General features: G+C 39.6%; 1 protein-coding gene across 1 annotated transcript in view; it reads left to right on the top strand.

Annotated features, from left to right (window-relative positions):
* CLASP1 (cytoplasmic linker associated protein 1) overlaps window positions 1-27,063 on the top strand; it is a 176,060-nt gene that overhangs the window by 69,023 nt on the left and 79,974 nt on the right. The window contains exons 9-19 of the mRNA XM_085311005.1: window positions 9,053-9,205; window positions 10,174-10,247; window positions 11,077-11,169; window positions 12,338-12,483; window positions 14,388-14,523; window positions 15,242-15,312; window positions 16,205-16,264; window positions 16,889-16,966; window positions 18,736-18,903; window positions 19,588-19,637; window positions 20,255-20,422. Of these exons, the coding sequence (XP_085167131.1) occupies window positions 9,053-9,205; window positions 10,174-10,247; window positions 11,077-11,169; window positions 12,338-12,483; window positions 14,388-14,523; window positions 15,242-15,312; window positions 16,205-16,264; window positions 16,889-16,966; window positions 18,736-18,903; window positions 19,588-19,637; window positions 20,255-20,422 (1,197 nt within the window). The remainder of the gene's footprint in view (window positions 1-9,052; window positions 9,206-10,173; window positions 10,248-11,076; window positions 11,170-12,337; window positions 12,484-14,387; window positions 14,524-15,241; window positions 15,313-16,204; window positions 16,265-16,888; window positions 16,967-18,735; window positions 18,904-19,587; window positions 19,638-20,254; window positions 20,423-27,063) is intronic.

The raw sequence follows: 27,063 nt of genomic DNA, 5'->3' as shown, positions 1-27,063 counted from the left end.
GCTAATTGCTCTGGTAGGCTGTGGGGTTTCTGCTGAGAGTGCCATTTGGGAGCGCAGGCTGGAAAAAATGCCTTTTCATATGATGTCATGACAACAGATGGTGCTAAAACCCAAACCGTGGTGTGTGGGGCTCGAGGCACCTGACCGTCCTTCGCAGGTAGGAAGCATCTTGTCTGTTTACAGCCTTCAGCATCCTGGTGCTGCATGCCTCAGTTCACTTTATTCAGTTAAAGTCCAAGTGAAACACAGCCTTACCCACTGGTTCCCTAGGTGTCTGTGCTATATTTTGTGGTTTTTTGGCAAATAAAAACCAAACCATCACCAGCAGATGTCTCCCTGGGAGCTTGGTTTAAAATAGCTTCTTTTTGGTAGCTGTTTGCATGTAGTGTTAGTGAGTATCCATCCTGTGAAATATCCAGAACTCCATTTCAAGCATGATGAACCTTCAAATGTCCTGTCAAGCAGAACTAAATTAAAATATTTTTYCTAACAAGTTGTGATGAAATTTCTAGCTTCTGTGAGCTATTTGCAAATGCTCTTTTTAAAATGCATAAATCATTTTTGAAGAAAATTTAATACTAGGAAAATAGGCAAATATTTGGAATACTACTCTCATCTGTAGTATGATGAGGGGAGAAGTGAAATAAGGGGGGAAAAAAGTGCATGTTTAGGGATGGAGCTTCGTCCAGTTTCTAGAATATCCTGAAGTTTTTAATGCAGTTGGTAATGTCCACCAGCAACCCTGTTCCAGTTTGTTCACATGTTAAAATAATAACAGCCCTCCCTGCTCTAGAGTGGTTGTGCTTTTTAAATCCCATTTATATCATCTTGGAAAAAGCACTGTGCTAGGTTGCCTGCAGGCCCATACAACACCAGCGGTTGCCTACGGTGGTAGTGCTGGAGTGGTTGACCAGTATCTGCTGCCTGCTTGGGCTCCTACCTGAACTTTGGACAAAGCAGAGACTCACAGCACAGGCACAGAGTCCCAGCCCTTGCAGTAAGGTCTCTGGCAAGTGGAGACAGGTAGCTAAAAATTAGAGGTGGGAGAACAGAAAGTGGGAAGGGTCACTGCTTGTTCTTCCGCCTGAGGCTTCTCCGCCACGTGTGCATGCGAGTCTGAAGGGAGCTACTTTCCTCCTGTGTTGTTGAATTTTCCTGCCTCATGAGCAAAGGCAAAAGAACTCGCTTCCACTTATACAGTTACTTGCTGAAATAATTAAACTTTAATGCTGAAGAGAAACCCTAACATTGGCACTGTGCGGCACGGGGGATAAGTGTTAGTTTAAATAGGAAAAAACCTGCTTTATTTGCTGTTTAAGAATTGAGAAATGCTTTCCTGCAGCCATAACAGTCCTATAATAAGGTAATTAATTCATGTAATTCTGGAAAAAGATATTTCCTGACTCTAAAAGATCCCCCTGGTCCATTCTGTATAAATAGCCTTTCTCATTGATTGGTATCTCTGGGGCTCAGGTTATATGACCCACTTTGTGTTTTTATCTCTAAAGATTATGTTAATGAGACCACTCTGAGGACAGCATAACATCTTTGCTTGGAGCCACTGCTGGTGTATTTCCACTGTGTAATTTAAAGGGTATTTTTGAGGGTCCAGAAAACAAAAGAGTGAGAGAACCTCCAAGCAGAGTCAACAGGAAAAGCTACTAGAGTCAAATATAGAAATAACACCCTATTGTGGAGTGTGTAATAGACTCTGAAATAATTGGTGTGTTTGTAGAAGGTTGTGTTCACAGATAATTGTGTCTTTGTGCGGGCAGCCTGGCTATTAACGGCAGGCTTGTGCTGTCCAAGTCCTAACGGAGAACRTGGGTGACAGCAAGGCGAAGTGTAGTGTAGAAAAAGACTGGTTTTACTCTTTAAATTGAAAGCGTATGTCAACAAGTGGGATTTTGGGGTGTGCCGTAGGATGTGTTTCCTGGTGCTGTTGAGGTCTGGGTGAAAGCTGTATGATTTGTTGGAAACAGCCGCTGTGAGGATATTGTATTTCCAAGGCTAACTTTGAGAAAAATGAGGTGTTTTCTTCTCATATTTTATTGTATGTATATGTATACACCTGTATGTATTTAGATTTTGAAGCTCGGTAGAGTAAAGTCTGCCCTTGTGCAGTATCTAGCACATGGATTTGTGATTCTTGTTTGGGCCTATGTATGAACTACGCTGAAATAATGAGCAGCCTTAATAAACCCTCACTRTTGTTACGGATTTAGCTCTTGATTGATTTTCTCTTGTTGTTATTTATTTTTACAAAACTTGTAGGGATGTGACACCTTTCAGATCACCATCTGCTTTTCAAATCTTGTTATAGCTAATAGAGTTTTCATGTTGGTGAAAGCTTTGCTTAAGGATCTTTTTCAAGCTTCTCTACAGTCATCATGGATAAAACGTAAACAAATGGGAACCATCTGATTCCATGATCTCAAATCACAAAATCCCTCAGAAATTTGAGTCGGTTATAACTTGTGCGATACTGGATGAGTCATCTACAAGAATACGTTGTCTGACTTGCCAGGCCAGTTTTGAGAGTAAGTTTTAAGCTTGGTAGGGGTTATTGCTTTTTCTGCCCTGGCAGAAGTTGGTGCATACTCCCTGTATGGAGACTGAGCCTGTCTGCCTAGTATGTCAGATGGTCTCATGTCAGGATCTGAATACATTTCTCTCAGTTAACTTCATTATGTTGGAGTTGGTGGAAATGTAGGATTCCTCACTAAAATAAATGTGCTTTATTTGTTATTGCTGCTACTACATGATCGTTTTCCTGCTTATGGAGGGCTGCGGAGACCAGAACCTTGTGGAATTGCCCTGGCTGTGTGCTTACAGACTGAGCAGCATGTYTCTCCAAGCAATTGACTGTGCAAATGTGATGCATTTGGAGCAGAAAACAATTCCAAGTGTTACTTCTCTCAGTGAATCTTATTTCCCTTTCTGATGGCAGTTGAAGACGTCTTAAACTACAAACATCTTGATTTGTTCATGATTAAGCATAATGAGGCAGCAACTCAGAAGATAACAGTCACATTTCTGAGTTAAAAAAAGAAGCAAGCAGTCTAGACTAAAGAAAAACATACTGATGGTAGAAGGATCATTAAAAGGATCATTAAAATAAAAGTGCATGGGTGTCCACCTGTCTAGGACCAAGGGAGACAGTAGGTACCACCTTATCTGTGATCGATCATGGCAGTCATGTTGCTTATTATGTCATCTATTATACTCATAAATGAAGATGTTGCCTAGATTTACATTGTAGAAACCTTTATTAAACAGACAGACGAGCACACCCTCAGTAATACATATTCAAATTTGCAAAGGGCAGTGTATATGAAATGCATGAAAGAGGCAGTGGTGATTATGCATATTCCAGCAGGGATAATCACTGCTGCGGCATGCTCAGTCATGGTGGTCCCTTGGAGGGATCAGAGCTGAGGTCAGGGATTGGGGGGATTTACTTCAAAGTGAGTTTTGAAGGACAATGAGGTGACTCGTTGAACTGTGCCAAAAGATGATAGCAATGGGGGTGGTGTGGTGATGGGGCTGGTTGCTGGACAAGCCTGGGAGAGCCGGCGCCATGCAGATACTGATGACAGCATTGCAAGGGCTGTGCTGCACCGCTGAGCCCAGGCGGGTGAGGTTTGAAAACCAAAATGTTGTGCCTGATCTGGAAGATGGGGAAAGAGGGGCAGGACCTGTGGACAAGAGAGAAAACAGCAGCTGGGCAATGGTGGGAGATGGCCCAGCAAGAAACCATAACCACATGCTGTGCCCAGGTGGTGGTTCTTGTGGCTGCAAATCCTTTGCTTTTTAATGTCCAGCCTTGCCAAGGAGAATGTACTTACTCCTTTATCTTTAGTGTGGTTATAAATTTGTTTTCCCAAAGAAACCTATGCAATAACTATAAATATTGGAGCTGCACAGGCTTACAGGTAAGCCATGCATGTTTCACATGTGCAAGCTGTCTCACTTGGAGGCTGGTGTGGCATCCGCAGTCTGCACGTGAGAAGCTACTTGTGTCCTTGGGGAGTCTTGGGCCGAGACAAGGATGCCAGACACCAGCCTTGAGGGAAGGCATGGGCTGAGGTGTCTGAGGGGCATTTGTCTGAAAAAGGCTGGCCAGTGCACATGGGGTTGTGCCTAGCAAAAAGGATGGTAAGGAGGGGTCTGAGAGATGTACCACTTGGCCTTTGGCAGTAGTGGCTTTGTGTGCTGTGTGGCTGGCACATTTACTGTGTGCTCTTGAAGCTCTAGAGTTCAGCACCTGGTTGTGTTGAGTGTGGGATTTCAATATGCTGAAATATATGTCAGCTTCAGCAGCTGAATATGTGCTCCTGGTGCAGGACATGTGCAATGTGGAAGCTGCGAAGGGGAGTTTCTCCTATGCTGTCTAGCTTCACCTGGACCTGAAAGGGAGCCTACGAAAGAGATGCAGTCGATTTGTTGACTTGAGCACAGAAACAGCTAATGCGTTTCACAGGAGATGCCAGAGAGCCAAGTCGTAATGCTTTTGCACAGCCAACTCAAAGCCATCTTTTAAATGAGGGATTTATAGGTGAAAATGTCTTTGTATTTTTGTAGCCGTTTTTACAGGATCTTTGTATACTGTGTTAAAACACATTCCAGTGGGGATCAGTAGATTCCCTTGAGCCAGCATTTCTGAAGCAGGCTGGTCGCTCTGAGGAGCTGAAAACAAAATGGAAGAAACCTCCAGAGCATCGACAGATCCTGCTTTGCTTCAGTCTGTTTAGGTGTCACGAAAGGAGATCTAGCTGGTTGTATTTCAATGTGTAGTTGCTTAAAGAAAATGATGAAATTGGTATGGGCCGTAAAAGGACATCTTGGCAGCTACTGGCCTCCCTTCGGCTGCCTTGATGCTTGAAAGTGGGGCATATGAGAAATGGGCACATTGGTGCTRGAGTGGGTTTAGGACCTTGCAGAGTGAGGTCTGAGCACCAGAGTGGAACATCTCATGCCCATTCCTAATGAAGCTTTTCTTTTTAATTCATAGTCACCGGAGAGTAGCTCTCTTGTCTATAGCAGATGAAGAACTAAAAGATTTAAATCTAACATCTTCAATTTGTTAAAAGCCAGAAAACATTTCATTTCTTTGGGAACAATGTTTGAGACTCTCTTATTTAGTTTTGTAAGGTCGCAGCCTGACAGTTCAGGTACAGAAAACTCAGGCCCTTATCTGCTCTGGTTCYTGAATCACGAGCACAGTTTCTTCTCCTCGTTTTACACCTTGCCCAGACCTGAAGGGGTTACGTTTTAAAATGAATAATGACTAAATTTATTCGTCATGGACAAACGATGACAGCTGTTGAGATGCTCCTGTTAGCGCTTCCCAGGGGATAAAGTCAGGCTGGCTCCTAGTGCAAGCCAGCCCAGCACGCCAGAGCTGGCTCCTCGTCTTCACGGATTATTTGTGCCCCTCACTAGCAGGGAATTTCCTTCCTAGAAGTGACCTGAAGTTTCCTGGGCTAAAACGCGTGTTGATGTGAATCCTGCAGAGCCACAGTGGTGTAAACAGGACTGAAGCCATAGCTGTTTAAATCCATGCGTGAAGACAGCATGCTTAATGAATACGAGGGGCAGTGATTGATTATGTCCTGGACTGAAAGCTGCAGCTCTCTGTGAAGCACTGTTACATCTGGGAACGCGATGGAAAATATGAAGGAATGTTGAGGAAGCTTATTTGCAAAAGGATATGTACCTGTAAGCATTTTTTTTTCTTTTTAAATATCATAAAGGAATTGGGGAAAAAAATCATGTGCTCTGTTTCTCTAAGAGAAGCAGATTAGTGAGCAGACAAAGGCCTTTTATAGAGCGCTCGCCGTCGGAGACGAGCTCTTACGGCCTTCGTAAATGAGCGTGGGGGGATCAGGATGGGAGCGTATCAGAGGTTATTTAATGTCAGGATGTGGTGCTGATTCCCCTCCACGCCTCTTCTGGAGCCGGTAGACTTAAACCCATGTTGAATTTGGCACCTCATGGTTTGCAGATGAACTGCAAAAAATAGGATCCTAGTTCAAATAATTATTGTGATCAGAAGTCAATGATTGGAAAAAAGCCTTTTTAATGATAATACGTAATAGCTTGTTTTTCCTCTCGTTTTCTGAACACTGTGTTCAGGTTTCTTTCTGCTCTTTGTTTCTCTTTCTGCCCGACACACGTGCTGCYGAAAGGCTTGATGTGCAGTCCTAGATGTGGTGTGGTGTTCTGCAGTCTTCAGATAAGAAAATGCTGTTTGTTTATTGAAGGATATTCTAATTAGATAAATACTTTTTTTTTTTTAATTCTTATTTTACAGACTTTTAATAGAAGATATGATTGTAACTTAAACATACCCTAAATTGTCAGTTGGTGGCTTTGGGAGTTTTTTGATCTAATGTTCAGGAAAGGCAGCTTACACTGAAATGATAATTGAATTAATTACTGATATGCTMTAGAAATGAAATAATCTGATTTTCTGATTTCTATTTCTTATGTGAAATAGCAAACCACACCCTTTTTTGCATTTAGAGGGCTGAGTTTGTAAAAAGGCAGATAGAGGATTGGTGTTAAACAAGTCACCATTTAGCCTATAATGCAGCTGATGTACGAATGATGATGAATTATATTACCAGGTGAAGGTGTTTTGGAAGTAATAAAGTATTTGCTGTGTTGAATATGATGATGGCTTTCTCTTGGATCGTAGTATATGTATAGTAAGTGTTTGCTTAACACCTCTAAAGAGACTTTCGAAATAAATATAATTAGGGTAATTTTTTTTTCCAAATTATTTCTGTTGAAGATCTGCACAAGTCTGTGTTTCACTTAAACCCCTCGCTAGAGGTTTTAAAGTCCCGTTGTAATCTACCTGTGTATCTCTTACAGAAAAACATTTTTGAATTAATTCCTATTTGAACTAGTGTGTGTGTCTATTTGGAAAAAACAAATCACTCAATTTTGATTTTTAAGAATGCACTGTTGTAGAATTTGCTGGGCGACACAGCAAATCTCTTTGGTCTCTGTGATTAGTTGTATAAAATCTTTTTTAAAGAAAAGGCAATTCACTGAGTGTGTTCTCTGGTTTTAACTCCAAGCAGGTTGCCTTGTTGTATATTTTCTATTAGCTAGAAAAACAATATTAATAAATCACATTGAAAAACTACACTAGTAAATGTTTAGTTGCTATGTTAACACAGAATATAGTCAAGCAACTTGTTAAGCCTCTTGTCAGGCTAAATAGATTCCCCTGCAGTGAACTTGCATTTAATTTAATTAAAATCATTTTCCAATCTTTTAATCATTGTCATGGCTCTTATCTGAGCTCTTTTCAAATTATTAATCTTATTTTTGGTTTATRTATGTCAGGACAGAACATTACCAAGTCAAGCAGGACGGTAGGTGGTGCAGTCTCCATGGCTGCCTTAGGGCACTGCGTTAYGGATAGATCTGACATCCTAAGTATGGCTTATATTTTTCTTAGCTGTGTRACCTTAATTTTTTTCTGATGTTAAAGTTCACATATTTACTTGTCTTAGTGTTTTGCGTGAACAGTGTCCAAGATACTTGGTATTACTTGCTTTTTCTTTTTTTTTCTTTAGATGTTTCTTTTTCTAAGTATTCCAAGCCTTTTTGAATATCGAAAGAATTAATGAGATACAGATGTTCTTGGCCTCCTGTCTTAAACTGTTGGGTGCTGTTTATTTCAGTGTTATACTTTGGAGTATATTATCATGTGTATATTGGAAATATGTTTTTGATGTGCAGCGGTTCTGTGTCTAGCTATTAATGAGCCAATACCATTTTGGAGAGAAAAAAAAACTTGTAAGGCTGTTAGGCCTAAGACTAAACAGACTTTTCTCTCTTTTATTTATTTATTTTTGGTGCTTTCCACAGGAATATCTTTAACTTACTTTCTTACTTTCAGAGAACTCAGTGTGTTGAATTTCAMTCCTTAGTGTCCATCTAGGAGCCTGTATTTGTGCTCAGACTTGCCCAGGTGCTTTCCTGAATAGAGATGGATTAAAGCGCCAGGTTGAATTCTTGACTGAATGAAATTTTGCAGAGGAAATACTGCTGAAACCAGTTGAGGGTAGGTAGATTCCTTAGGTTGCCCAGATAGAGATAGGTGTGGATGAAGCAGATCTTAAATCTTGAATAAAGCATCAGTGTTGAGAAACTATTTGATGGGAACTAAGGTGTTTTTTCTAGCCTTAATAAATTATGTACACAATCTATATCAGCTGTCTAAATATTTGTCACCTTTCATCCTAAGGCCATTTTTAAAGTGGGTTAGCTAAGCTGTGTAAAACTGCAATATAAGCACTATTCTGGAATTGAAGTGACCTTCACTGAGAATCRAAGTGAGTGTTATTCATTTTAGGTTAATTTATGTTACATTTGGAAATGCAGTCAACAATTCCCTTTGGATATACGCAAAGTGTTTAGTATGTTTTTATTTCACTTTACTTCCTTTCTGTGAATTTTGAGGTAATTTTTGCTTTTTGCTTGTTGACAARCCCTGGAGATCAGTTTGAAGTTTGAGTGGACGGCGCCAAAGACAAATGTGTGTTTATCAACAGCATAGGTGTTGCTGTGTGATCTTCTGTGAGTTAGTCTRCTTGTTCTTGGTGTTGTGCAGGCAGGGTGTGCAAGGATAGCCTGTTCCTTCTGATCTCCTATTTTGGGTCCTTCAGATGCTTGGTGTTGGTTTCACTACAGCCCATRGCAAAATAGCTCTGAAAGAGGAGTAAACACAAGAGATTGAGACTTCAGACACCCAAACTGGTATCTGTGGTTTGTATCTTTCTGCTGTAGACATTTATGAAAGGTTTAAAATGTAGTGGCCACAGTATCAAAGGATTAGACTCAGTGGCCTAACAGTCATTCCGGAATAGCTGGRTTTTTAGCATGAGGAAGCTGCTGAGATGAGAGCTGGCAGGGCAGAGCKGTGCCATGCATCACTACAACACACAACATGCTTGCTGTCAGGTGGGCGTGTTGCTTGGGAAATCTTTGCTTCATCAGACTTACAGATGAATTTGATTTTCTTTGGCAGATAAAAATTTYGATGATGAAGACTCCGTGGATGGGAACAGACCTTCCTCTGCTAGCTCCTCTACATCCTCAAAGGCCCCTTCAAATTCACGCAGAGTTGGGATGGGGACTGCCCGCAGACTTGGGTCTGCAGCTCTGGGCTCAAAGTCTTCAAGTAAGACAATAGCATATGTACATCACCTTTATATATGTAAAGTATTTACAGTGTTAAAATTTGATCTTATTTCAAGGCTTTTAAAGCTGTGTAATCTTCAGATTGGCCTGTAGGATCCAGTAACAAATTTTTCCCTGTGAGATCGTTGCATGTATGTTCTCTGACTGTCACAAATGCGATTTGGTAGAGTGAATCTGGAAACATTCCCTGCACTGCCACAAAACACTTTACATTTGTGAAAGGTTGGAGTAGTGTAGTCTGCACTGAGACTTTGAGTAAATCAGGCCAACGTTGCACTGTTCAAAATTTTGTCCACTTACAGCTGCACCTTTGTGGCTGAAGCAGGTTGTTTACAGCTACATGTTAAATGTCAGCTCATGCAATCTAAAATTGACAGGCTGGTTTTCTTTTAAGACCTTTCATCTTTACTGTAGTGAAAATCTGAGAAGAAAACTGAGCACTAATTCTAAATGTGAGCAACAATTCTAAATGAGATTATAAAACACTCCGTAGAGGTGGAGGAAGTCCCCAATATCAGACGGTCTTTATCTGATTAGTATTCCAGAGGCTATTTCTCTTTCGTATCAGTCATCTGTTTGTAAAACTGTCAGGAGACCTGTACCTTCATATATTATAGATAGGATTAAATCCTTTAAGATAAGATCTCCCTTATAATTAAAGTAAGTATTCCCTTTCATCTTTCAGACTGTATCGCCTAACTGTTGAGCAACTACTGTAATGACGTCCTTAGTGTGCCCTCTGTGCCTGGGAGTTGAAGGATGCTGTGAATGTGCAGCCTGTGCCTGGCACTGAATTTCCCTGTCCCTGTTTTCATTACATTTGCAGCACTCTGAGACTGTGTGGGTAGTGAACTCTCCCCCGATTCAGGGGCCTTGATAGCTGGTGGTTTCTTAATTGATTCTTTTCCTGATAAGAAGATTGAAAAGACTTTTTCATTTATCTACCAGCAGCCAAAGAGGGAGCAGGTGCTGTGGATGAGGAGGAYTTCATTAAAGCATTTGAGGATGTCCCAACAGTTCAGGTAAGTAGAAGTGTAGGTTAAAACATGCTAAATTAGACAGTGCAAGATGATGAGTATAGGATCTAGGCCTAATCACTGGGCAATTACCCTTCACTTCCATGCTGGCAAACCCTTTTTAAGGGTAAGGTAAACCTGCCTTTTGGGGCAACTGAACAACACATGTATCCCCTCACAAGTTTCTGTAGTTCAGACAGGAACACTGACCCGAGTTGCAGTGAAGGCTGCTGAATTAGGCTGTCTTGTACTGTTGATGCATTATATGCATTATTCTAGTGAATTTACTTTTAATTTGGTTCTCTGCTTAGTTTTCTTCTGTGCCCTAATGTAGCAAGACCCTATTTTAATAGTAAGAAAATGCTTAATTCCTGCAACTTTAAAAGCCAATTAGAGCTAAACTTTCAAAATCTCACTTTTATGTGGAAAATGACTTGGAGTTTTCAGAGATTGGTGCGTAACATTTGGTGAATAGCTCTGAAAGCATAGCTAGTTATTTGTGCTGCAGAGCAGCAGCTTATTTATTGACTGTTTTCATGTGTTGCAGATGCCAATTATATACTGAATTTTATTTTTATTTCTTTAGGACTAAAGAATGGTTCTTCAAATTGTTAAGCAACTGTAAAATAATACAAGATGATCTTTTAAGCATCCTGTGGTCATTTGGTATTTTTTTGTGATTGTGGGGAATGTGTGTATTAGCCTTGGTGGACAATACTGTTTTGCATGTGATAGTTAAGAACTGAGTGGCAAAGGACATAATGTAGTTGGGGAACCATCTCATTTCATGAAGTAAATTTTGCATCCTGATGCTACTTTGTGTTTAAATTTACAGATTTATTCCAGCCGAGATCTTGAGGAATCCATAAACAAAATAAGAGAGATACTGTCAGATGATAAGCATGACTGGGAACAGAGAGTATCTGCTGTAAGTAGTGAACCTACATATGACCTCTTTTAATATGAAATTTTCCTGCACTAAATTTAATCCTATGGAGGGAGAATCTCAATATAAATCYAAAGTGCAATTTAAGTGATGAAAATCTGTTATCTTGCTGCATGCTTAGGGAAGACATCTTAAAAATTCCTGAAACAGCAGAAAGTCTCTATACTTAGAAGTCATTTTCACTTCTGCAAAAGGGAATATAGAGCAATTCATAAAGTCGTATTTATTAAAAAGGTAAGAGTATGTAAATTCCATGTGGGGAACAAGTAGCAGGAAATCAAGCATGTTATATGCGTGTCAAGCTTGAGTCTTATTTACAGAGATGAGTTGTGTTTCAGTGTATAAATTGATCCAGGGTCTTGCCTATGCTGTAGACTTTCATCACTGGTATAGCAACTTTGACATGCCTGTCAAATCCCACATTACTAATGTAAATTGCGAGATGTGATGATTCAGCTTATTTCAGTTTTATTATTTGCTGATCTGAATAACAGTGAGTTAAATCAAGGCACTGTACACTGATCCAGCAGTACACACGGGGGCTTGTGGAGGTGTCCAGAAGGGCACCTCTAGGATGAAATGGAGGTGCCATTAGTATTAATAGAAATCTTACCATTTTGATGAGATCAGGATTCCACTTCTAGTGGAACCACATAATTACTTTAATGAAGTCCGTGGAGATATTCTAGATATAAACCAGTATAATTCAAATCTGGGTATAAAGCTTGGCTGTGAAGTCCAGCCGTCTGTTAACAAGACAGATATGAGAGGATCTAGGTTTTTACGTTTATCCAAGATGTTACAAAGCTGTAAAGAAGTCGGTATTAAATAGAAGAGACCCTTCAAATTATTTTTCTGGCTTTAAAACAGTACTATTTTTTGGTTAATAATGCAGTTTGACTAAACGAGTGCACTATTTTTGGAATCCTGTAACAGTTATCACCGAGATGCTAATACCATGATACTTATTTAGTATGTTAACCTTGAGCTGAACATAAGATCTGAAATAAAATTGGTTGGACTTCTTTTAAGAACTGTATTTCTCAACACATGTAGTGGTACAGGGACCCTGGAAAACAAGCATCAGCCCTGAATATAGCTGTGCTTACTGCTCATTAGCTATCACTGTTTTGTCTTGTGGTGCTAACAGCTGAAAAAGATCCGCTCCTTACTCTTGGCTGGAGCTGCAGAATATGATAACTTCTTCCAACACTTACGGCTTTTGGATGGAGCATTTAAATTATCCGCGAAAGACTTGCGATCTCAAGTAGTGCGAGAGGCTTGTATCACACTGGGGTAAGTTTACTTTATAAACAAGCTTGATACAGAAAAAAGGAACAAACCCTCGTTAAACCACACATAGGATGCAACCTATCCTGTTAGTACTGCATGAATAAAGTTAGAATGTAATTTTTGCCACATTCATTTAAAACTACGCTCATGTAGGCCACTGACTGTAGTTGTGTGAACCTGTGCTTGGGTTTTAAATGAAGTTGATGAGAGATGCAGTGAATGAGCAAGCTGTGCCTTCAGACTTTAAAATTAGAAACCCTCATGCACATTTTGGATCAGATGGTGATCTTGTTTAAGACTGTATTTAACTGGAATTGCCTCATTAATTTTTGATGAAACTTGGTGTTCACAATCTCAGGACTGTTTGAGTTGCTCATGGACAAAACGGTGACTGCAGAGTACCTTATTTCCAGCATATCACTTTTTAATAGAAGAGATAGGGGAGAAAATTCTTTTTATTGTTGCAGTTACATAGTCCAGATGTGTTTGACTCTTTGCAGTGTACTCTCTGATTTCAGACTTAGAATCAGATGAGTTGTATGCTCCTGTAAGTGAGGAGGGAAAAACTTAGGCTGGAGAACTGAGCACTCTTGCACCGATTGCTGTCAGAACTGAGGGTGCTCAGTGGCTGGCACAGTTGCACGTGGGGCTGTGAAATAAGCTGAGTGCTCTTGGTATCTCATCTCTTGAGTTCGATAGGTTTTCAGTGCAAGTCTTCTGTAGAGACCACACGATTGAGTGGTTGTGCGTTGTTGCTACTGATGTATAAGAATAAGTATGCTCATGCAATTAGAGATTCTCTCCTGGCTCAGGAGAGCTGTTTAAGCTAAGCTATCGTTGAATGTGCAGTGAGCCTGCAACTATGCATATGTTTAAATGCTTTGCTAAATTGAGGCCAGATAAAAGTGGTGTGGCTGGGCCACGTAAGATCGTACAGGTCTTACCAAGTTAGACAGTAATTTGAAAACAGTAATGAAATTTAGTTGTTGCTGTAATCTATGACCGAACTTACTCTGACTTCACCAAGGCCAGGATTTTACAGAAGTCTGCAGTAAAATATTAGCACTCAGAAGATAAGTCAGCTTTCTGCTGAAGTGTAAACCCTGACATTTCAGGAACTGAAGTTTTTAATCCAGATGAAGGACTAAAGAATTTGGCACCTAATAATTACATTACTTTTGGTTGTAATACACTTTTAAAATGCCAACAAWGTACTCTAACACAGTTGCTAGATTACAGAAGCATTGATCAGGGGCAGAAGGGAGGATGTTCCTGATGCTTCTGAGGCTGCAAAATAGAATAGGAAATACCTGGTTAACCTGAAATATCAGTGGAACAGTTTCTCTGGTCATGCCTGCACTGTTTGTCCAGCAGTAATTACTAAGCCATGAATAGGGGAAGACTGAATGATGAAAGCAGAAATGCATATATTTTCTTCTGATTCAGATTGATACAGTTTTTTTCTTTTTTTCTTTTGATAGTTTGTTCTTTGTTACCATGTGAAATGCTTCAAGAGTTAGGGCACTGCACTATTTTTAACTGCACTTTTGGAAGTTCATGCATATTAAGGCAAAATATTTTCAGAGAAACTTAAATGTGAACTAATGAGTTCAGAAAAATACTTCATTCAGCATTGTCTAACTGGTTTGTCAGTAAGCTTTCCACAGTGCTAGTCGCATCTCTTGCTTTAAGCTGAATTTACTGTTTCTCAAATTTCAAATAAGTATAAAACATGGACTAAAACTCAGAAATGAAAGTAGAAAAGCTATGAAAAGAATGAAAAGTGTCATTCTCTAGCCTTTGGTTTCGGAGGCAGTTGCAAAGAGCTAGATGTCAGATGTTCTGTAGAATTCTGACTCAGTTAATCCTCAGCACAATTACTAGCATGACTTCATTCTGTTTTTCAGACATTTGTCATCAGTTTTGGGAAACAAGTTTGATCATGGGGCAGAAGCCATCATGCCAACGATTTTTAATCTAATTCCCAATAGTGCCAAAGTCATGGCCACTTCTGGTGTTGTAGCAGTTAGATTAATCATTCGAGTAAGTATACATTAAAAGAAAACAAAATGTTATGACTTCCAAGTACTGCAGTGTTTCTGTGACTTGTAGGGGGAAATATGAATATAACTCCAATGAAAATTACCTTAAGACCTAATCTGCTTGCCTGATTTGTGTTACACTTGGCTGGCTCAGATGACATGCAGTCTTATCTAGATGATCATAGGTAATAAGCCTTGTAAAAATAGAAAAATTGGTAGAAACAATAGGAAAAATGTTTCTTTGCAGAATAAGATTTTTCTACTCCTCAGATTGCTGAGTGAACCTTTTCTTTGTTGAATCAGTTTTAAATCTGTTTTGCAGGACAAGCCCCATCCCTCTTATGTTCTAAAATTCCTTATGGGTGGTGCCTCTTGCCTAAAATTAGTAGGAGGACAGAATCCTAGTCTTCTGCCTAGTGATGCACTGGGTAAACCCTAGATTGCTTGCAGTCTCCTAAGTTGTGACCACTGGCAGTTTGGATCCTCCTGAAGCAACTTCAGCACTTTGGCTTGCCAGAGCCTGTCACAATAGAAGAAAATGAATGAGAAGTTAATGCTTGTTAAAATATTCCTTTATTTAGCAGCCCTATTTTTAAGAATTGAATGAAACAAAGTATTTACATACTGGCCTTAGGTGGCTGGAGGAAATAGCCTYTCATTCCATAGAACTGTGGTGTAAAGCTTTCTTCCTGTTTTTTGTTGTTTTGTTCTTGTTCTAGCATACGCACATCCCTCGACTAATACCCATCATAACCAGTAATTGTACCTCCAAGTCTGTTGCTGTTAGAAGGTGAGCATTTAGTTTGAATTTCTTCTCTAGTTTACCAGTAACTAGGGTTCATGTATACTTTTTGGTAATGCTCATGTGTTTTTAGTCATTAGGTTCTTTTCAGCACTGCAGAGAAGAAAAGGCAGTTTTCCTTGAAGAAAAATTATCTTTAACCTTTGTGATTACATGATGTTATAATCACGTCACATTATTTTGGCTGTCTTCACAGATGTGTTCCCATTTGTTCCTATTAACCATTACAGGGACATGCTTTCTTTGAGCCAGTAGCTGAAGTCATGTTCTGCGGTATTCTGTTGTCTGGAAGTTAGACTAGATGTCCTAATGATGCTTTCTGATCTTAAAATAGTATACTCTTAAAATAGTTAAAATATGTATACTCCAGTTGGGCTGATCTCTTTGGGAGACTTTCCCCATGCTCTGCARATCTGCTGTTCAAACTACAACAGAACCGGTCTGTGTGGTTGGTGACTTCTGTAACAGACCTTTCACAAGTCTTGTAGCATACTTCTGTCTTAGCTTCTTGAAATGAGGAAGGGAGATTAAATCTGAAGTAGTATGCCTTCATATGAAACTAATGTGAAGCTTCCATATGAAGCTTCAGCAAACAGGTACACAGTATTTTTAATTTGAATCTCTGTTCTGTTTAATGAAAAAGGGGATTTTCGGATTGTTTTCTTGTGTCACCTCCCTCTTCTGTAGAGAGGTGACTCACGTTACTTTGGACTGTTTACTTGTGGCATTTGCAGAGAGGTGGTATTTTTGGAGGTCCTTACTGAATTCTATAATGTTCAGCAGAGCTCTATAGCAAAAGGTAACTATGCAGTGACAAGTACGGTGGAATCAGTGTGCTTCTGGTAACTTAGCTGAGTCTTTCTCCTATTTCCTCTCTCAGGCGCTGTTTCGAATTTTTAGACTTGCTGTTGCAGGAATGGCAAACTCACTCTCTAGAAAGGTAAGCTCTGAAAACAACTGAGTGGGTTAATTCTCTCCTCCTAGTGTCTGGGGAAGTTAGGCCTGCAGAGTGATATAGATCCTTAAAGAATGGTCCAGGAGGTGGGATTATGTCAGGTAGCTCTGAGATGCTTTTGTGGCAAAAAGGCACACCTGGGAGACCTGGCTGAATGCATCCCTAAACCTATTGGATTTTCCTTTTGTACCATAATGTGAAGTGATGTGTAGCAGCCTTCACCTCATCTAGCAGGAMCACTTGAGAATTGTATGGTGGTTCATACTAATGAACAGTGAAGGAAACTGTGGGGAAGAGATTGGGACCCAATTTCCTTAGCTCCAAACTGACTATTTTATGAGTTAATTATTTATACACTTGGACTGTTTCCGTACCTAACTAAAGACTGACCTCAGAAGAACACTGCTTGCCTTCTCCTAGTCAGCAGCGTAGATGAAAGAAAACTGAGTTTCAAGAATGAGTAAGTAAAGCCTCCAAAGGAGCCTGTGTGAAAATGAGAGGATGTGAGGAACTTCTCTATTCTTGGAGACCAAGGCAAAATCATCAGACTGGAGTTTATTTGTCTCTAAATAGTGCATCTTTCTGGATAACATTTYCTTTATATTTCAGACACATATCAGTGTTAGCAGAAACAATAAAGAAGGGAATCCATGACGCAGACTCTGAAGCCAGGATAGAGGCAAGAAAGTAAGTGMAAGGTGTTGTTGGAGTCATTTCCTCCACCATTTCTATTCCTTGTTTTGCTATAAGTCAGTGGTATTGTATGTTCAAGATGGATGCTGAGACAAGGAGATTCTCCTTGCAGTGGATGCTAACCATCCATTGRCTTCCATGGGAGTGTGTACTTCAGAAGTTGTCATACAGAGGTGATCACAGTGAGCTCAATTGTGATTTTTATTGCTTGTTTTCTAACAGGGCTTGTTTCACTTTTTTCCTAATATTTTATTTTGTCTTTTTACCTGTATGACTTATTCTAAGCATTAATGCATAAGAGTCTAGAGTCAAATTGATAAACTTATCTATCTTTTTGATGTTTGAGTTTGTTGTGGTTAACTGAAACTTATTTTTAGTACAAAAATGCTAATATTTCTAATGGATTTTTTTCTCCTTATTTTCTTACTTTGCAAGTGCAACGCTAGGCTATTTGTTGCTTTTGAAATGAAAGTTGTTGTGCTAGTATACTGCTAAATGGTATCCTAAATTAAGGAGGTGTCTGTGCACTTCTGCAGGAAACTTTAATAATTTGCAGTGAATTTTCTACTTGTGAAGATCTCTCATGCTTTCAATAATATGTTCGTATTTACGGTAGTGTGCTGATATGCTAGGTATGCTCYTCTTAACAGAAGACTTCAGGTACATTTTTCTTCAGAAAGAATGCTGTAAAATACGAAACCCATTAACAAAATAATTTTTATTAATACGTTGCAAGCAGAGGTGTTTCACAGTAGGACTGTTTAAATCCTTTTGGAAGGGAACATTTCCTTTAGTGTGAAAACACAGTAGGCACTAAGACTTCACAGCAGGTGGCTGGGTAAGCTGGGCAGACAGCAAGGAGAACGACATGAGGCTTCAGAGAGCATGCTGAATTCTTTCTTATGTATCTTAATCAACAGTGCTGATCGTAAGATGGAAATTTTTGTTTCCCTCTAGTGATGTGAGATGCATGTGACTGCTCTGAGGACTGTCATGCACAAACAATTCTTAATTCATTGCAGTTAAGACAGTTTCATGAGTAAAAWCATTATGAGTTGCTTCGTGAAAAGTGCTAAGTGCCTTCAGTTCCTATTGATTTGTAATAAGAGTGAAAGGTGTTTAGCATTAGCTGAGATGGGGGGGGGCAGAGAGGATTCTTCCCTCATCTTGAAATGCTCTTTTATTCTCATCTTTAATATGGTACTGATTGGAAGTCCATAGAGATTATCTCCCTCTTCTTCACCCTCCCCACCCCCTGAAGACAGTCAGCAACCTCAACTCAGTGYAGAAGCCTTGTGTCTGCAGCGTGGTAAAAGGGCTGTTTGTTAAAGACGAAATACTTGCTGGTTCTTTTCTGAATCAGGCCCGCTCAGATACTTTCTGCTTTTGGCTTGTTTTAGAAATAGCTATTGAGCAGCTACTCCCAAACTAATATCATTCTCTTCGGGGCTCTTATCTCCTATATGTGGTAAATAGCTGGAGGGATGTGAGGGATTCTTCTGTATTAAAGATTTTCTGACTGCTTGTGCTTCTGCAAAGTGCCAGATGATTCCTSTCATTTCCATTGGTTTGTCTTCTGTGGAGCTGCTCCTTCAGCCCCTAGTATTACCCAAAGTCTTAGGTGTATCGGAGGGCCAGTAGACTGAAATGATTGGATTAATAAGCTRCTGCCATGCAGTAAGGGCTCTACCTGTATCCGTGTTCCACTGACCCCTGAAGCACGACCAGGAATTGTCAGTAGTATCACTGTGTCTCATTTGCAGGTGTTATTGGGGTTTTCATGGTCACTTCAGCCGAGAGGCAGAGCATTTGTATCACACCCTAGAATCCTCCTACCAGAAGGCCCTGCAGTCTCATCTGAAGAACTCTGACAGCATCGTGTCCTTGCCACAGTCTGATCGCTCCTCCTCCAGTTCCCAGGAGAGTCTCAAGTAAGTCTTCTGGTGTCATTACCTCTTACTTGATCTAAAGAGCTGCAGATAGGTCCATTAAATTGGAGGAAGCCATTGTGTTGCTTTGGGTACCATTTGCACGGCTGTGTGTGCGTCTCRTCTGCTCATTATTTGGCCTCAACACTTCAGCTTCCCCCAAATTATTTCCTTTTTGGCTAACAGTGTATTAAAATGGAAAGCCAGTAAAACCCATGACTGGATTTTTAAAAATCATTATCTTGACACTTTAAAATTTTTAGGAAGCTTTTTGTGCTCGGATGCTGTTAGTCATTGCTTCCAAGTATGCTTGGTTTGAAATTATTTGTTTAGCATTATTCCTAGTGGTGCAAGTTTACCTCTTTCCGTATAAGAGGGTGGTGATGGGGAACAACAAAAACAAAAAAGCTAAACTACAACCTCCTGATAGAAATTTTAAAATTCACAAAAAGTGTTCTTAAAAAAAACAGAAAAAAACTTCAGGTAATGTACATAGTATTTTTTTTCTTGATGCTTTTATAAAGAATTTTATAGTGGTGCTGTATTTATGCTTGAACAACTAGTTTATTCCTGTATATAACTAATTTTCCATTAACTCAATAATGTACTTGAGGAACAGAGTAGCACTGTTCCTGGTGACTCTTAAATATCAGTTTTGTTTTAATAAATATTTATATTAACTTCTAGCCGTCCGTTGTCTGCCAAAAGAAGTCCTACTGGAAGTACTGCATCTAGAGGTGAGAACAGGAGCTGGGGAAAAAAAATGCATTCAGGTGTTACTGAGGAAACATGATGAAGTAGAACAAGAATTTTGAGTAACTTAATGTGCAAATGACTATTTTGATCACTATTTACTGCTCTGTAAAAATGGCACCTTATTATGTAAAATATTTGAATTGGTTCTGGGTCATATACCTCATTCCATACATTAACTGCTGATATAATGATGCTTTTGAAAGTTGATAAATCTATTATTGCTTGCACCTCTAAAGGGAAGGCTAGAAAGCCTTGAGAATCGTTGCTGAGGTAGGTTTTTTAGCTGTGAAGCAGGTGGAATAAACTACTGCTGAAGCTAGGACATGGACTGCTTGTCCAGTCAGCTTTACTTTTTTACCTGATAAAACTTTTAGGGGTGACTCTGGGTCAACATTGAAATACCTCTGCAGGCAGTGTGCGGAAGCCCACGTTGCTCCTATAAAGTGCTCTTAGCTGAGGTATTCCAGTGACAGTGTAAAGCTATGCAGAGACCCCACAATAAAAACAGTGTGTAGAACTGCTTGACAGACTATGTTGAAGCACACAACTCAAAAAATTAATCCTGATTCTTTATTTTGTTTCACACCTCCATCTGCAGCATCTACAGTAAGTACAAAATCTGTGTCAACACCAGGATCTCTGCAGCGATCCCGCAGTGACGTTGATGTGAATGCAGCAGCTAGTGCCAAGTCAAAAGTGACGTCTGGAGCATCTACTCCCTTCAGCTCTGCTGCAGCGTTGCCCCCAGGCTCGTATGCATCACTAGGTAAATCTTCTGCAATTGCAATTAGTTTTCTTTACTAGCAGAGAGTGCCTAGGTAGTTTGGTTTGAATATTAAACTCTAATTAGAGAAGCATATCTCTGAGATACCTACCAGCTCTCCAGCATCAGTGTGTAGTCTCTGCACTTCGGGATTAAGGTAAAAACTTGCAAAGAGATACAATACTTACAGGCACTTTTTTTTAATTTGCTTTGATAGTCTGTCTCATGTTTCTTTCTGAGGAAAAAGATGCTATTCTGCTTCTGTGATACTGTTGAGGAGAATACTTACTGTTCAGTTCCTTTTTGACACATCACCTCCTTCTCTTTCTTCCCTTGGACTGATTTTCCATGGTTCATTTTATACTTTGCATTCCACGTCCTGTTGAGTTTGATCACTTTCTCTTTACAAAAGAGAAAAAAGATACAGAAGTGAAGAGAGGAGTCATGGCTTTCCATTTCACTACACAGTAAGGACATAGAGCCTGCCTAAGGAATAGATAGTTTTTTGGATTATAACTGCATGTTATGTTTTCTGTAAGCGTTGTGTATGATTGTCAGATGCCCCAGTTTTTCTGATGGCAGAGTTCATATTTGACTTTTTTCTCATGAAGGTGCGCTGTCGCCACCTGGCTGGAGGAAAAAAAAATGCAAGATGGTGATTGACTATTTCCTTAGCTTTGACTTGGTTTCATAAGTCTAGGTTTGTCCCAGACAGTGCTGAGCACCTGAGCTGGTTTCTCATTCTGCTGATTTCATACTGATCTAATTCCAAAGTTTTCACTGATTTATCTTTGAGAGTGAGAAGGATCAGATGCCTGGTTGGTATCAGAATCACTGGTCTTGATTTAAGCTGTTTAGATTAAGCCTTTACTGAATCAGATGAAGAGTACTTCTCCTTAGTGTAGAGCATTTAGTCTTCAGTGAATATTTTGTGAATTATATAGGATGCTTTTTATAGATTCTTTCTCTTGCATCTAAAATCTTTTGTCTTGGCTTAAATCTATTGGTTGTGTTTGCTTCAGAAGTTGTGTGATAGTTTTTATCAAGGTTTTAGTTGATTGTTCATTCTTGATGCATTGCGGTGAGAATACAGATTATGGAACTGATTGCATATTAGTGTGTTTTCAAAGCTTCCAGTGGCAACCGTTTTTAGTTGCTCTATCTACTGGTTTCAGTGGCAAAACTACTTCAAGACAGTCCTATGTCATGAAGAAGAGAGGAGTAGAGGGAAATCCAACTGTTAAAGCTAGCTTTGCTTTCTTGCCAGGGGCATCAGCCTCATGCTTAAGGCAGACTGTAGGAGCAGCAGCAGCAAATGCACTTTGTTTCTTTAAATAATGCAAACATATGGTTGTACCTAAAGGATTCTGTTCCCCTTTGAACTAGTAAGGAAGTTTGTCGCCTACATATTTCCATGAAAGAAATGTTGAGACAAAATGGGATTTAGCAAAGTTTAGTGGTGGTGTAGGATTTTAAAAAAGCTTAAATGTTCTCCAGATACTTCGACCTTTGGTTTGCTGCTTAATCAAACTTCCTTTTCCCTTTCATTTCTCTGATTGTACTGATTCTTCCTTATTAATCCTTTCCTTATTTTTTTTTTAAATTTGCCTAAAGATGGTACTACCACTAAAACTGAGGGTAAGCAGTCTCTCTGTGTAACTGAGATGTGTCTACAGTCGTACCACTCCTAACTGGTCTCTGTTCTCAAGGTGTTATCTGGTTCTCATCCGTGTTCACTGGTGATCTGCATGAAGTGTTGCATGGTTGTTCTGCTCATTTTGATGCCATGGGGTATTCTTTACTTCCTCTCTGAGCTCTTGCCTGCAAATAGGCACTATTCTGGTTTTACARCTGACTTCTGATCAGTGTTGTATGTGGGTCTCTGTATTTAAAAAGGTGCTTTTGGTTGAAGGTGACCTGTACACAGATAAAAAAAGGGCTTGTGTTTTCCAGCTCCACAATGTCTAAAGGTTTGCTGTGTTTTTCCATCCAAAGCTTAGGTCTCAACTGCCAAATGCTTTCAGGAAGAAACTGGGTAAGCAAGAGAGTTTAATGAGACGATCACATGGCAGAAAAATGAGGGCAGTAAACAATGGTCTCTAGGCAAGGAATATTGAGTCAGTCTCTTTAAACCTGAGCACTCTCTTTTGATTGATAACTGCCTAAGTAAGGTGGCATATATCTAAGACAGTAGAAGGAAAAGTTTTTTTTCAAGAGAAGGCACACTGAGCCTAGTAGTTTGGGAAGGATCCCAGTCCGGTTCTCTGGCTCTTTGTCAAAGCTTGTTCTTTATTTCTCACTTCTCAAGCGAAAAAGATCACTGGGAAATCACTTTTGAGGTAGACAGGGATTGAAAACAAGGTCTCCTTATGCATAAGGAAGAAGAAACAACCCCCTTACAAGCCCGTTTTTTCCTGTTGCAAGTCTCTTCTCAAGAGAATCTGTTACTGTTTTGTGGGACCATGTTCATCTCCTCACTTTGTAGAATGTGGTGTTCTGAGAAGTGCCACCATGTCGTTGTGGGGTGTGTGGTTTCTTCCCTCGTATTACTGATGCATTGATTTATTGTTTAGAGGGAAAGGTTTTTACTGTCTCCTGAACTGGCATTTAATCTTAATGTTGATAAACTGGCTTAATAATGAGTGAGTGTTTATGCTTTGATCTATCAGTGATAAGGAATATGAAGTCAGCTTAAACACCTATATTTTTAAATCAAGGCTAATTGGATGAAAATTCCAAACTGATAGAGACTTGAGCTTTCTTACCCATTGCTGACCCTTTTTTTCTCTTTTTCCCTTCTCCTCAGTTCTCAAACCTTTCTAGTTTCAGCCTAACTTTAGAAAGTTGAGTGTTAACCTTAACTTATRAAGTAGACTATGCAGCTCTTTAAAATGCTCTCTTAGGCTGTAAGTAACATTTGTGGGGGGCTGTTCCAACAGCCATCCTCTGTAATACTGTTAATTTTAGTTTATTAAATGCTTAGTTGTTGTGATGCTAAAGCTTTTTGATTGTTTTGTTTCAATTCAGCTACTTTGGAAGTAGGTCAGACTTGGTTTTAAAAAAATATTGTATTAAAACCTAACAAGTCACTTGAGGTGGGAATTTTGAGATGAAGTTTCAGAAATGAAATTCCCATTCCCTCTATGTTAGAAAATGGCATCTCATTTCCCTTYTGCAGGAGGATTCTCTGGGGTGAGAATGGGGATCGGGGAGAATTATAACAATGGGGCACACTTGGAACCTGAGTGCTTGAAGGATGTGTTTAATCAGTATATTTGAAACTCTTCATCTCTGGTTTCCTTTGAGACAGTTGAGGGAAAAACAGCCTTTGTTCAGGGTTCGGTGTGTCCTTCAGAGGTGGGCCAAGGTCTTCTGCCAATTCTCTTATCTTTTAGAGTTGGTCRGTAACTACAGAGAAGGCAAAATTTTATATTCTTAACATAAATGTAAAAAGTAAGTAGAGGAAAATATAGAAAAAGTTTCTTGTTCTGAAAAAGCTCATGTGTTCCTGAGATCCTCTTCAAACATAAAAAGCTTCCACCATTCTCCTTTTTTTTGCAGGTCACCTGTAAGTAACTAATTTAAGGGCAAATCCCTGTGGCTTTCTGTGTAGTTCAGTTTATTAAACTTGCAGTCTGGTTCCCATCATGGCTTTCTGTAGCTGCAGTGTAAAAGTTCGGCACCTTTCCCTGCAACGAGAGCCAGCATTGTGCTAACTTGGCAGTTCCCATCTTTCCCCTCAGTCTTCTCTCTGTTTTGTTTTCAAGCCAGGCATCTCAAAACAGGAGCAAGATAGAAGTGGGTTATACCAGTGACAGGAATATAAGCTAACAGCAGAGTATCAGACCTTTGGTTTTAGATACTGTCATTTTAGCTGGAAAATGCTGATGAAATGCACTTTATAGAAAGGCAGCATAAATCTATATACAGCTTAAATCCCTGTAGGTCTGGCTGGCTGTGCTGCAAAGCTGTGCCTTCATGCAGTGAACAGTTASGACTTCATTGCACAGGCCCCTCATATATGGGTCTTCATTAAGAGCTCTGTAGGCAGAAAGTTTGTGAGATTTGAGCATTTATAATCTTGATCGATACTTACAGCTAGTTCTGTGCAAGTAGGAATTGTATTGTAAGTTATCTTTAAGTTCTACCTGATTAAAAGGAAACCTCAGACAAGGTTCTTGCTTATTTCATCAGGAACCGTTTTTTCAAGGAATRTTTTAAAAAGTACGTTGTGTTGACCCTCAGAATAGAAACATTCAGAGCTTGCCTTATGTTGCAGGAAGGGCCACTAATGGATCTTAATTGCAGGAGCRGTTGTCAGGAGGTGTCTTATTACCAGTTGGAGTTTTCTTGTCCTCTTTACAGAAGCTTCTAGCTTATAGTTTCATCTTGCTGTCTTCCTTTTGCAGCTCCCAGGTATACTAATGGAAAGAGTTTTCTTCCTCTGAAGAAAATCCCTATTAATACGATGTGAAGGTTTGTCAGGTGTATATCAGAATTACAAAATTCATCTCAAAAGAGCCTCAAATGCCTTATGGAAACACTAAATCTGGGGAGCACACAAATACCTTATTTGTCTTGATTTCGAACKAATGAAGATTAATTTTCACACATAGGCAAATTCTGCTTTACCTTCAGTTCCAAAGTAAGAAAATTGGAAGCTGAATGGTCTGTGTTTTGAAAGAATAGTACTTGATCTGTTGAGATAGAATCCAATTTCAAATTCTGAAAATAGAAGCTAACTACTGCAATTTTTAGGATATTATGAAGGGACTGTCTTGTGTATGTATGCATTTTTGGTATGATGGAAGATGATTTCTTGTTTCACTGTTGATCATGAGAAACAGTTCATTTCCAAATCTCTTGCTTCCTATCTCGCACAATCATCTTTCTTTTGATTTCACTTTTTATTTTTCGTGCATTGGACCTCACAGATACTGCCAGTACATGAGTTGCAGGATAATGCCTCCATAGCAAATGCCTTTGTTATCCSTGATTTTCATACTTGATACCTCATTTGCTAAGGAGTCTGATTTCCACTATAGGTTAGATATGTTTTTTGCYAATGCTTCAGCATGTTCAGACATAGAAGGTCTCTTCTATTTTGCAAACAGATAATAGAATTAAGAGAATGTRGATTTATTTCAATAAGCAAGGATGTACTTTAGAGAGCAGGTAGTGGATTATTGTGCTCACTTTTTGCATTTGAGAATTTGGTTCATCGTTTTCTCCACTGGTACATCTCAAAACTTAAGTAGAGTCCATCTTTGAAGCAAAGGATCAGTTGAGGGGGGAAGAAGGATTTGTAAGGATTGCAATTTCTGCTATTTGTCTGCCTTTTTTTTCCCCCCAAAGTGAGCGTGAAGACAAGCCTTTCCCAAGAGGGGGAAGCATAAATACCAGGCTGTTCTGAAGCTAGCAAGTTTAAAACAAACAAGACTGGCAAATCTTTCCCACAGTCAGAGGCATAATTTTAATTGCTTTTTGTTATTCATTAGAAAAGAAAATCTTTGACTTACTACGATTTTCATTATGGTTTMATCTTAAGCTCAAAAAGAGAAGTCTGTTCAGTCAAATAGCTGGAGCTTTAACAAAGGCTTCGGAAATAACAAAGTTTTTAAGAAAACAGAGTTCCTGTTTTCTTCTCTGACTCCAAAGCTCGCTCTTGTTTTCACCCAGGAATTTGAATGAACATGGTAGCTCAAACTGAAARACTCAGGTAGTATGTTTCTCTGCTCTCTTGGTTGGTCTCTTTGCAGGTGCTGACTTTTGACTTTACCTGGTGGCAAAGGCAGTGTGTGTTAGTGCTTGTTTGTGCAGGCAATGGAATGGCACTGGTGTTCGCCCCCTTTGGAGGGAGCTTTCTTGCAAAACCCAGAGGTGTGCTGAGAGCTTGTGGCCGCATGTGGTTTAGCAGTGACACAGCTGGGGGGGAGAGGGGGSGTCCTAGAGGCTGCTGCAGGAGCGTGGGGTTGTTTTCTCTTTCCTTCCCCAAACTGGGGAGGGAGGGGGGCACAACACACACGGCATGACCTGGTGCTGGGGAACCTAAATGCRCTAACCTGATCCATGGAGACACTGTTGTCATCCCAGTGCTTCTGCATAACTTAGGTGTGGTTGGAGGTATCATTATCCACAGCATGGCACTGATAAGAGTTTTGAAGCTGTTACATAGCCTTTCTAGACTATTTGAAAGCCATTTTCTTCACGGTATGATGTGCAGGCTGGCTCTCACAAAGCCTGAGTATTGGGAGGTATCAATGCAGAGGAGCTAAGAAGCTTCTTGGAATGTAAAAATACATCACAGAATCTTTCTTTGCCTGTTCCTTTAAGCTAGTAAGATTGTTGTTATTTTTATACAATGTGGGACATCTGAAACTTGACTCTGATCTGCTGACTTAAAAAAAAATTAAAAATAAAAAATCCTTTAAGAAAAGAAAGATTTCTAAACACAAAGCACTCATATGGAGTCTTTCAAAATACTTTCTTTACCAGCAGAAGTGTCATATGTCAAGTTTAGATCAAGGACTTTTTTCATGGAAATGCTTTTATGTTTTTTGGAAACTAGTTGGGGCACTCTTTATCCCTTTGCTATACTGCTGTTGTCAGGATACAGCAATTCTTTTAAGAGGAGCAGAAAAATG

The sequence above is a fragment of the Rhea americana genome, unplaced genomic scaffold (genome assembly GCF_003343005.1).
Source record: "Rhea americana isolate MKP2758 unplaced genomic scaffold, rheAme1 scaffold_33, whole genome shotgun sequence".
Taxonomy (NCBI): Eukaryota; Metazoa; Chordata; class Aves; order Rheiformes; family Rheidae; genus Rhea; species Rhea americana.
Note: the sequence above shows the minus strand (reverse complement) of the source record. Positions and strands in the feature narration are given on the sequence as shown.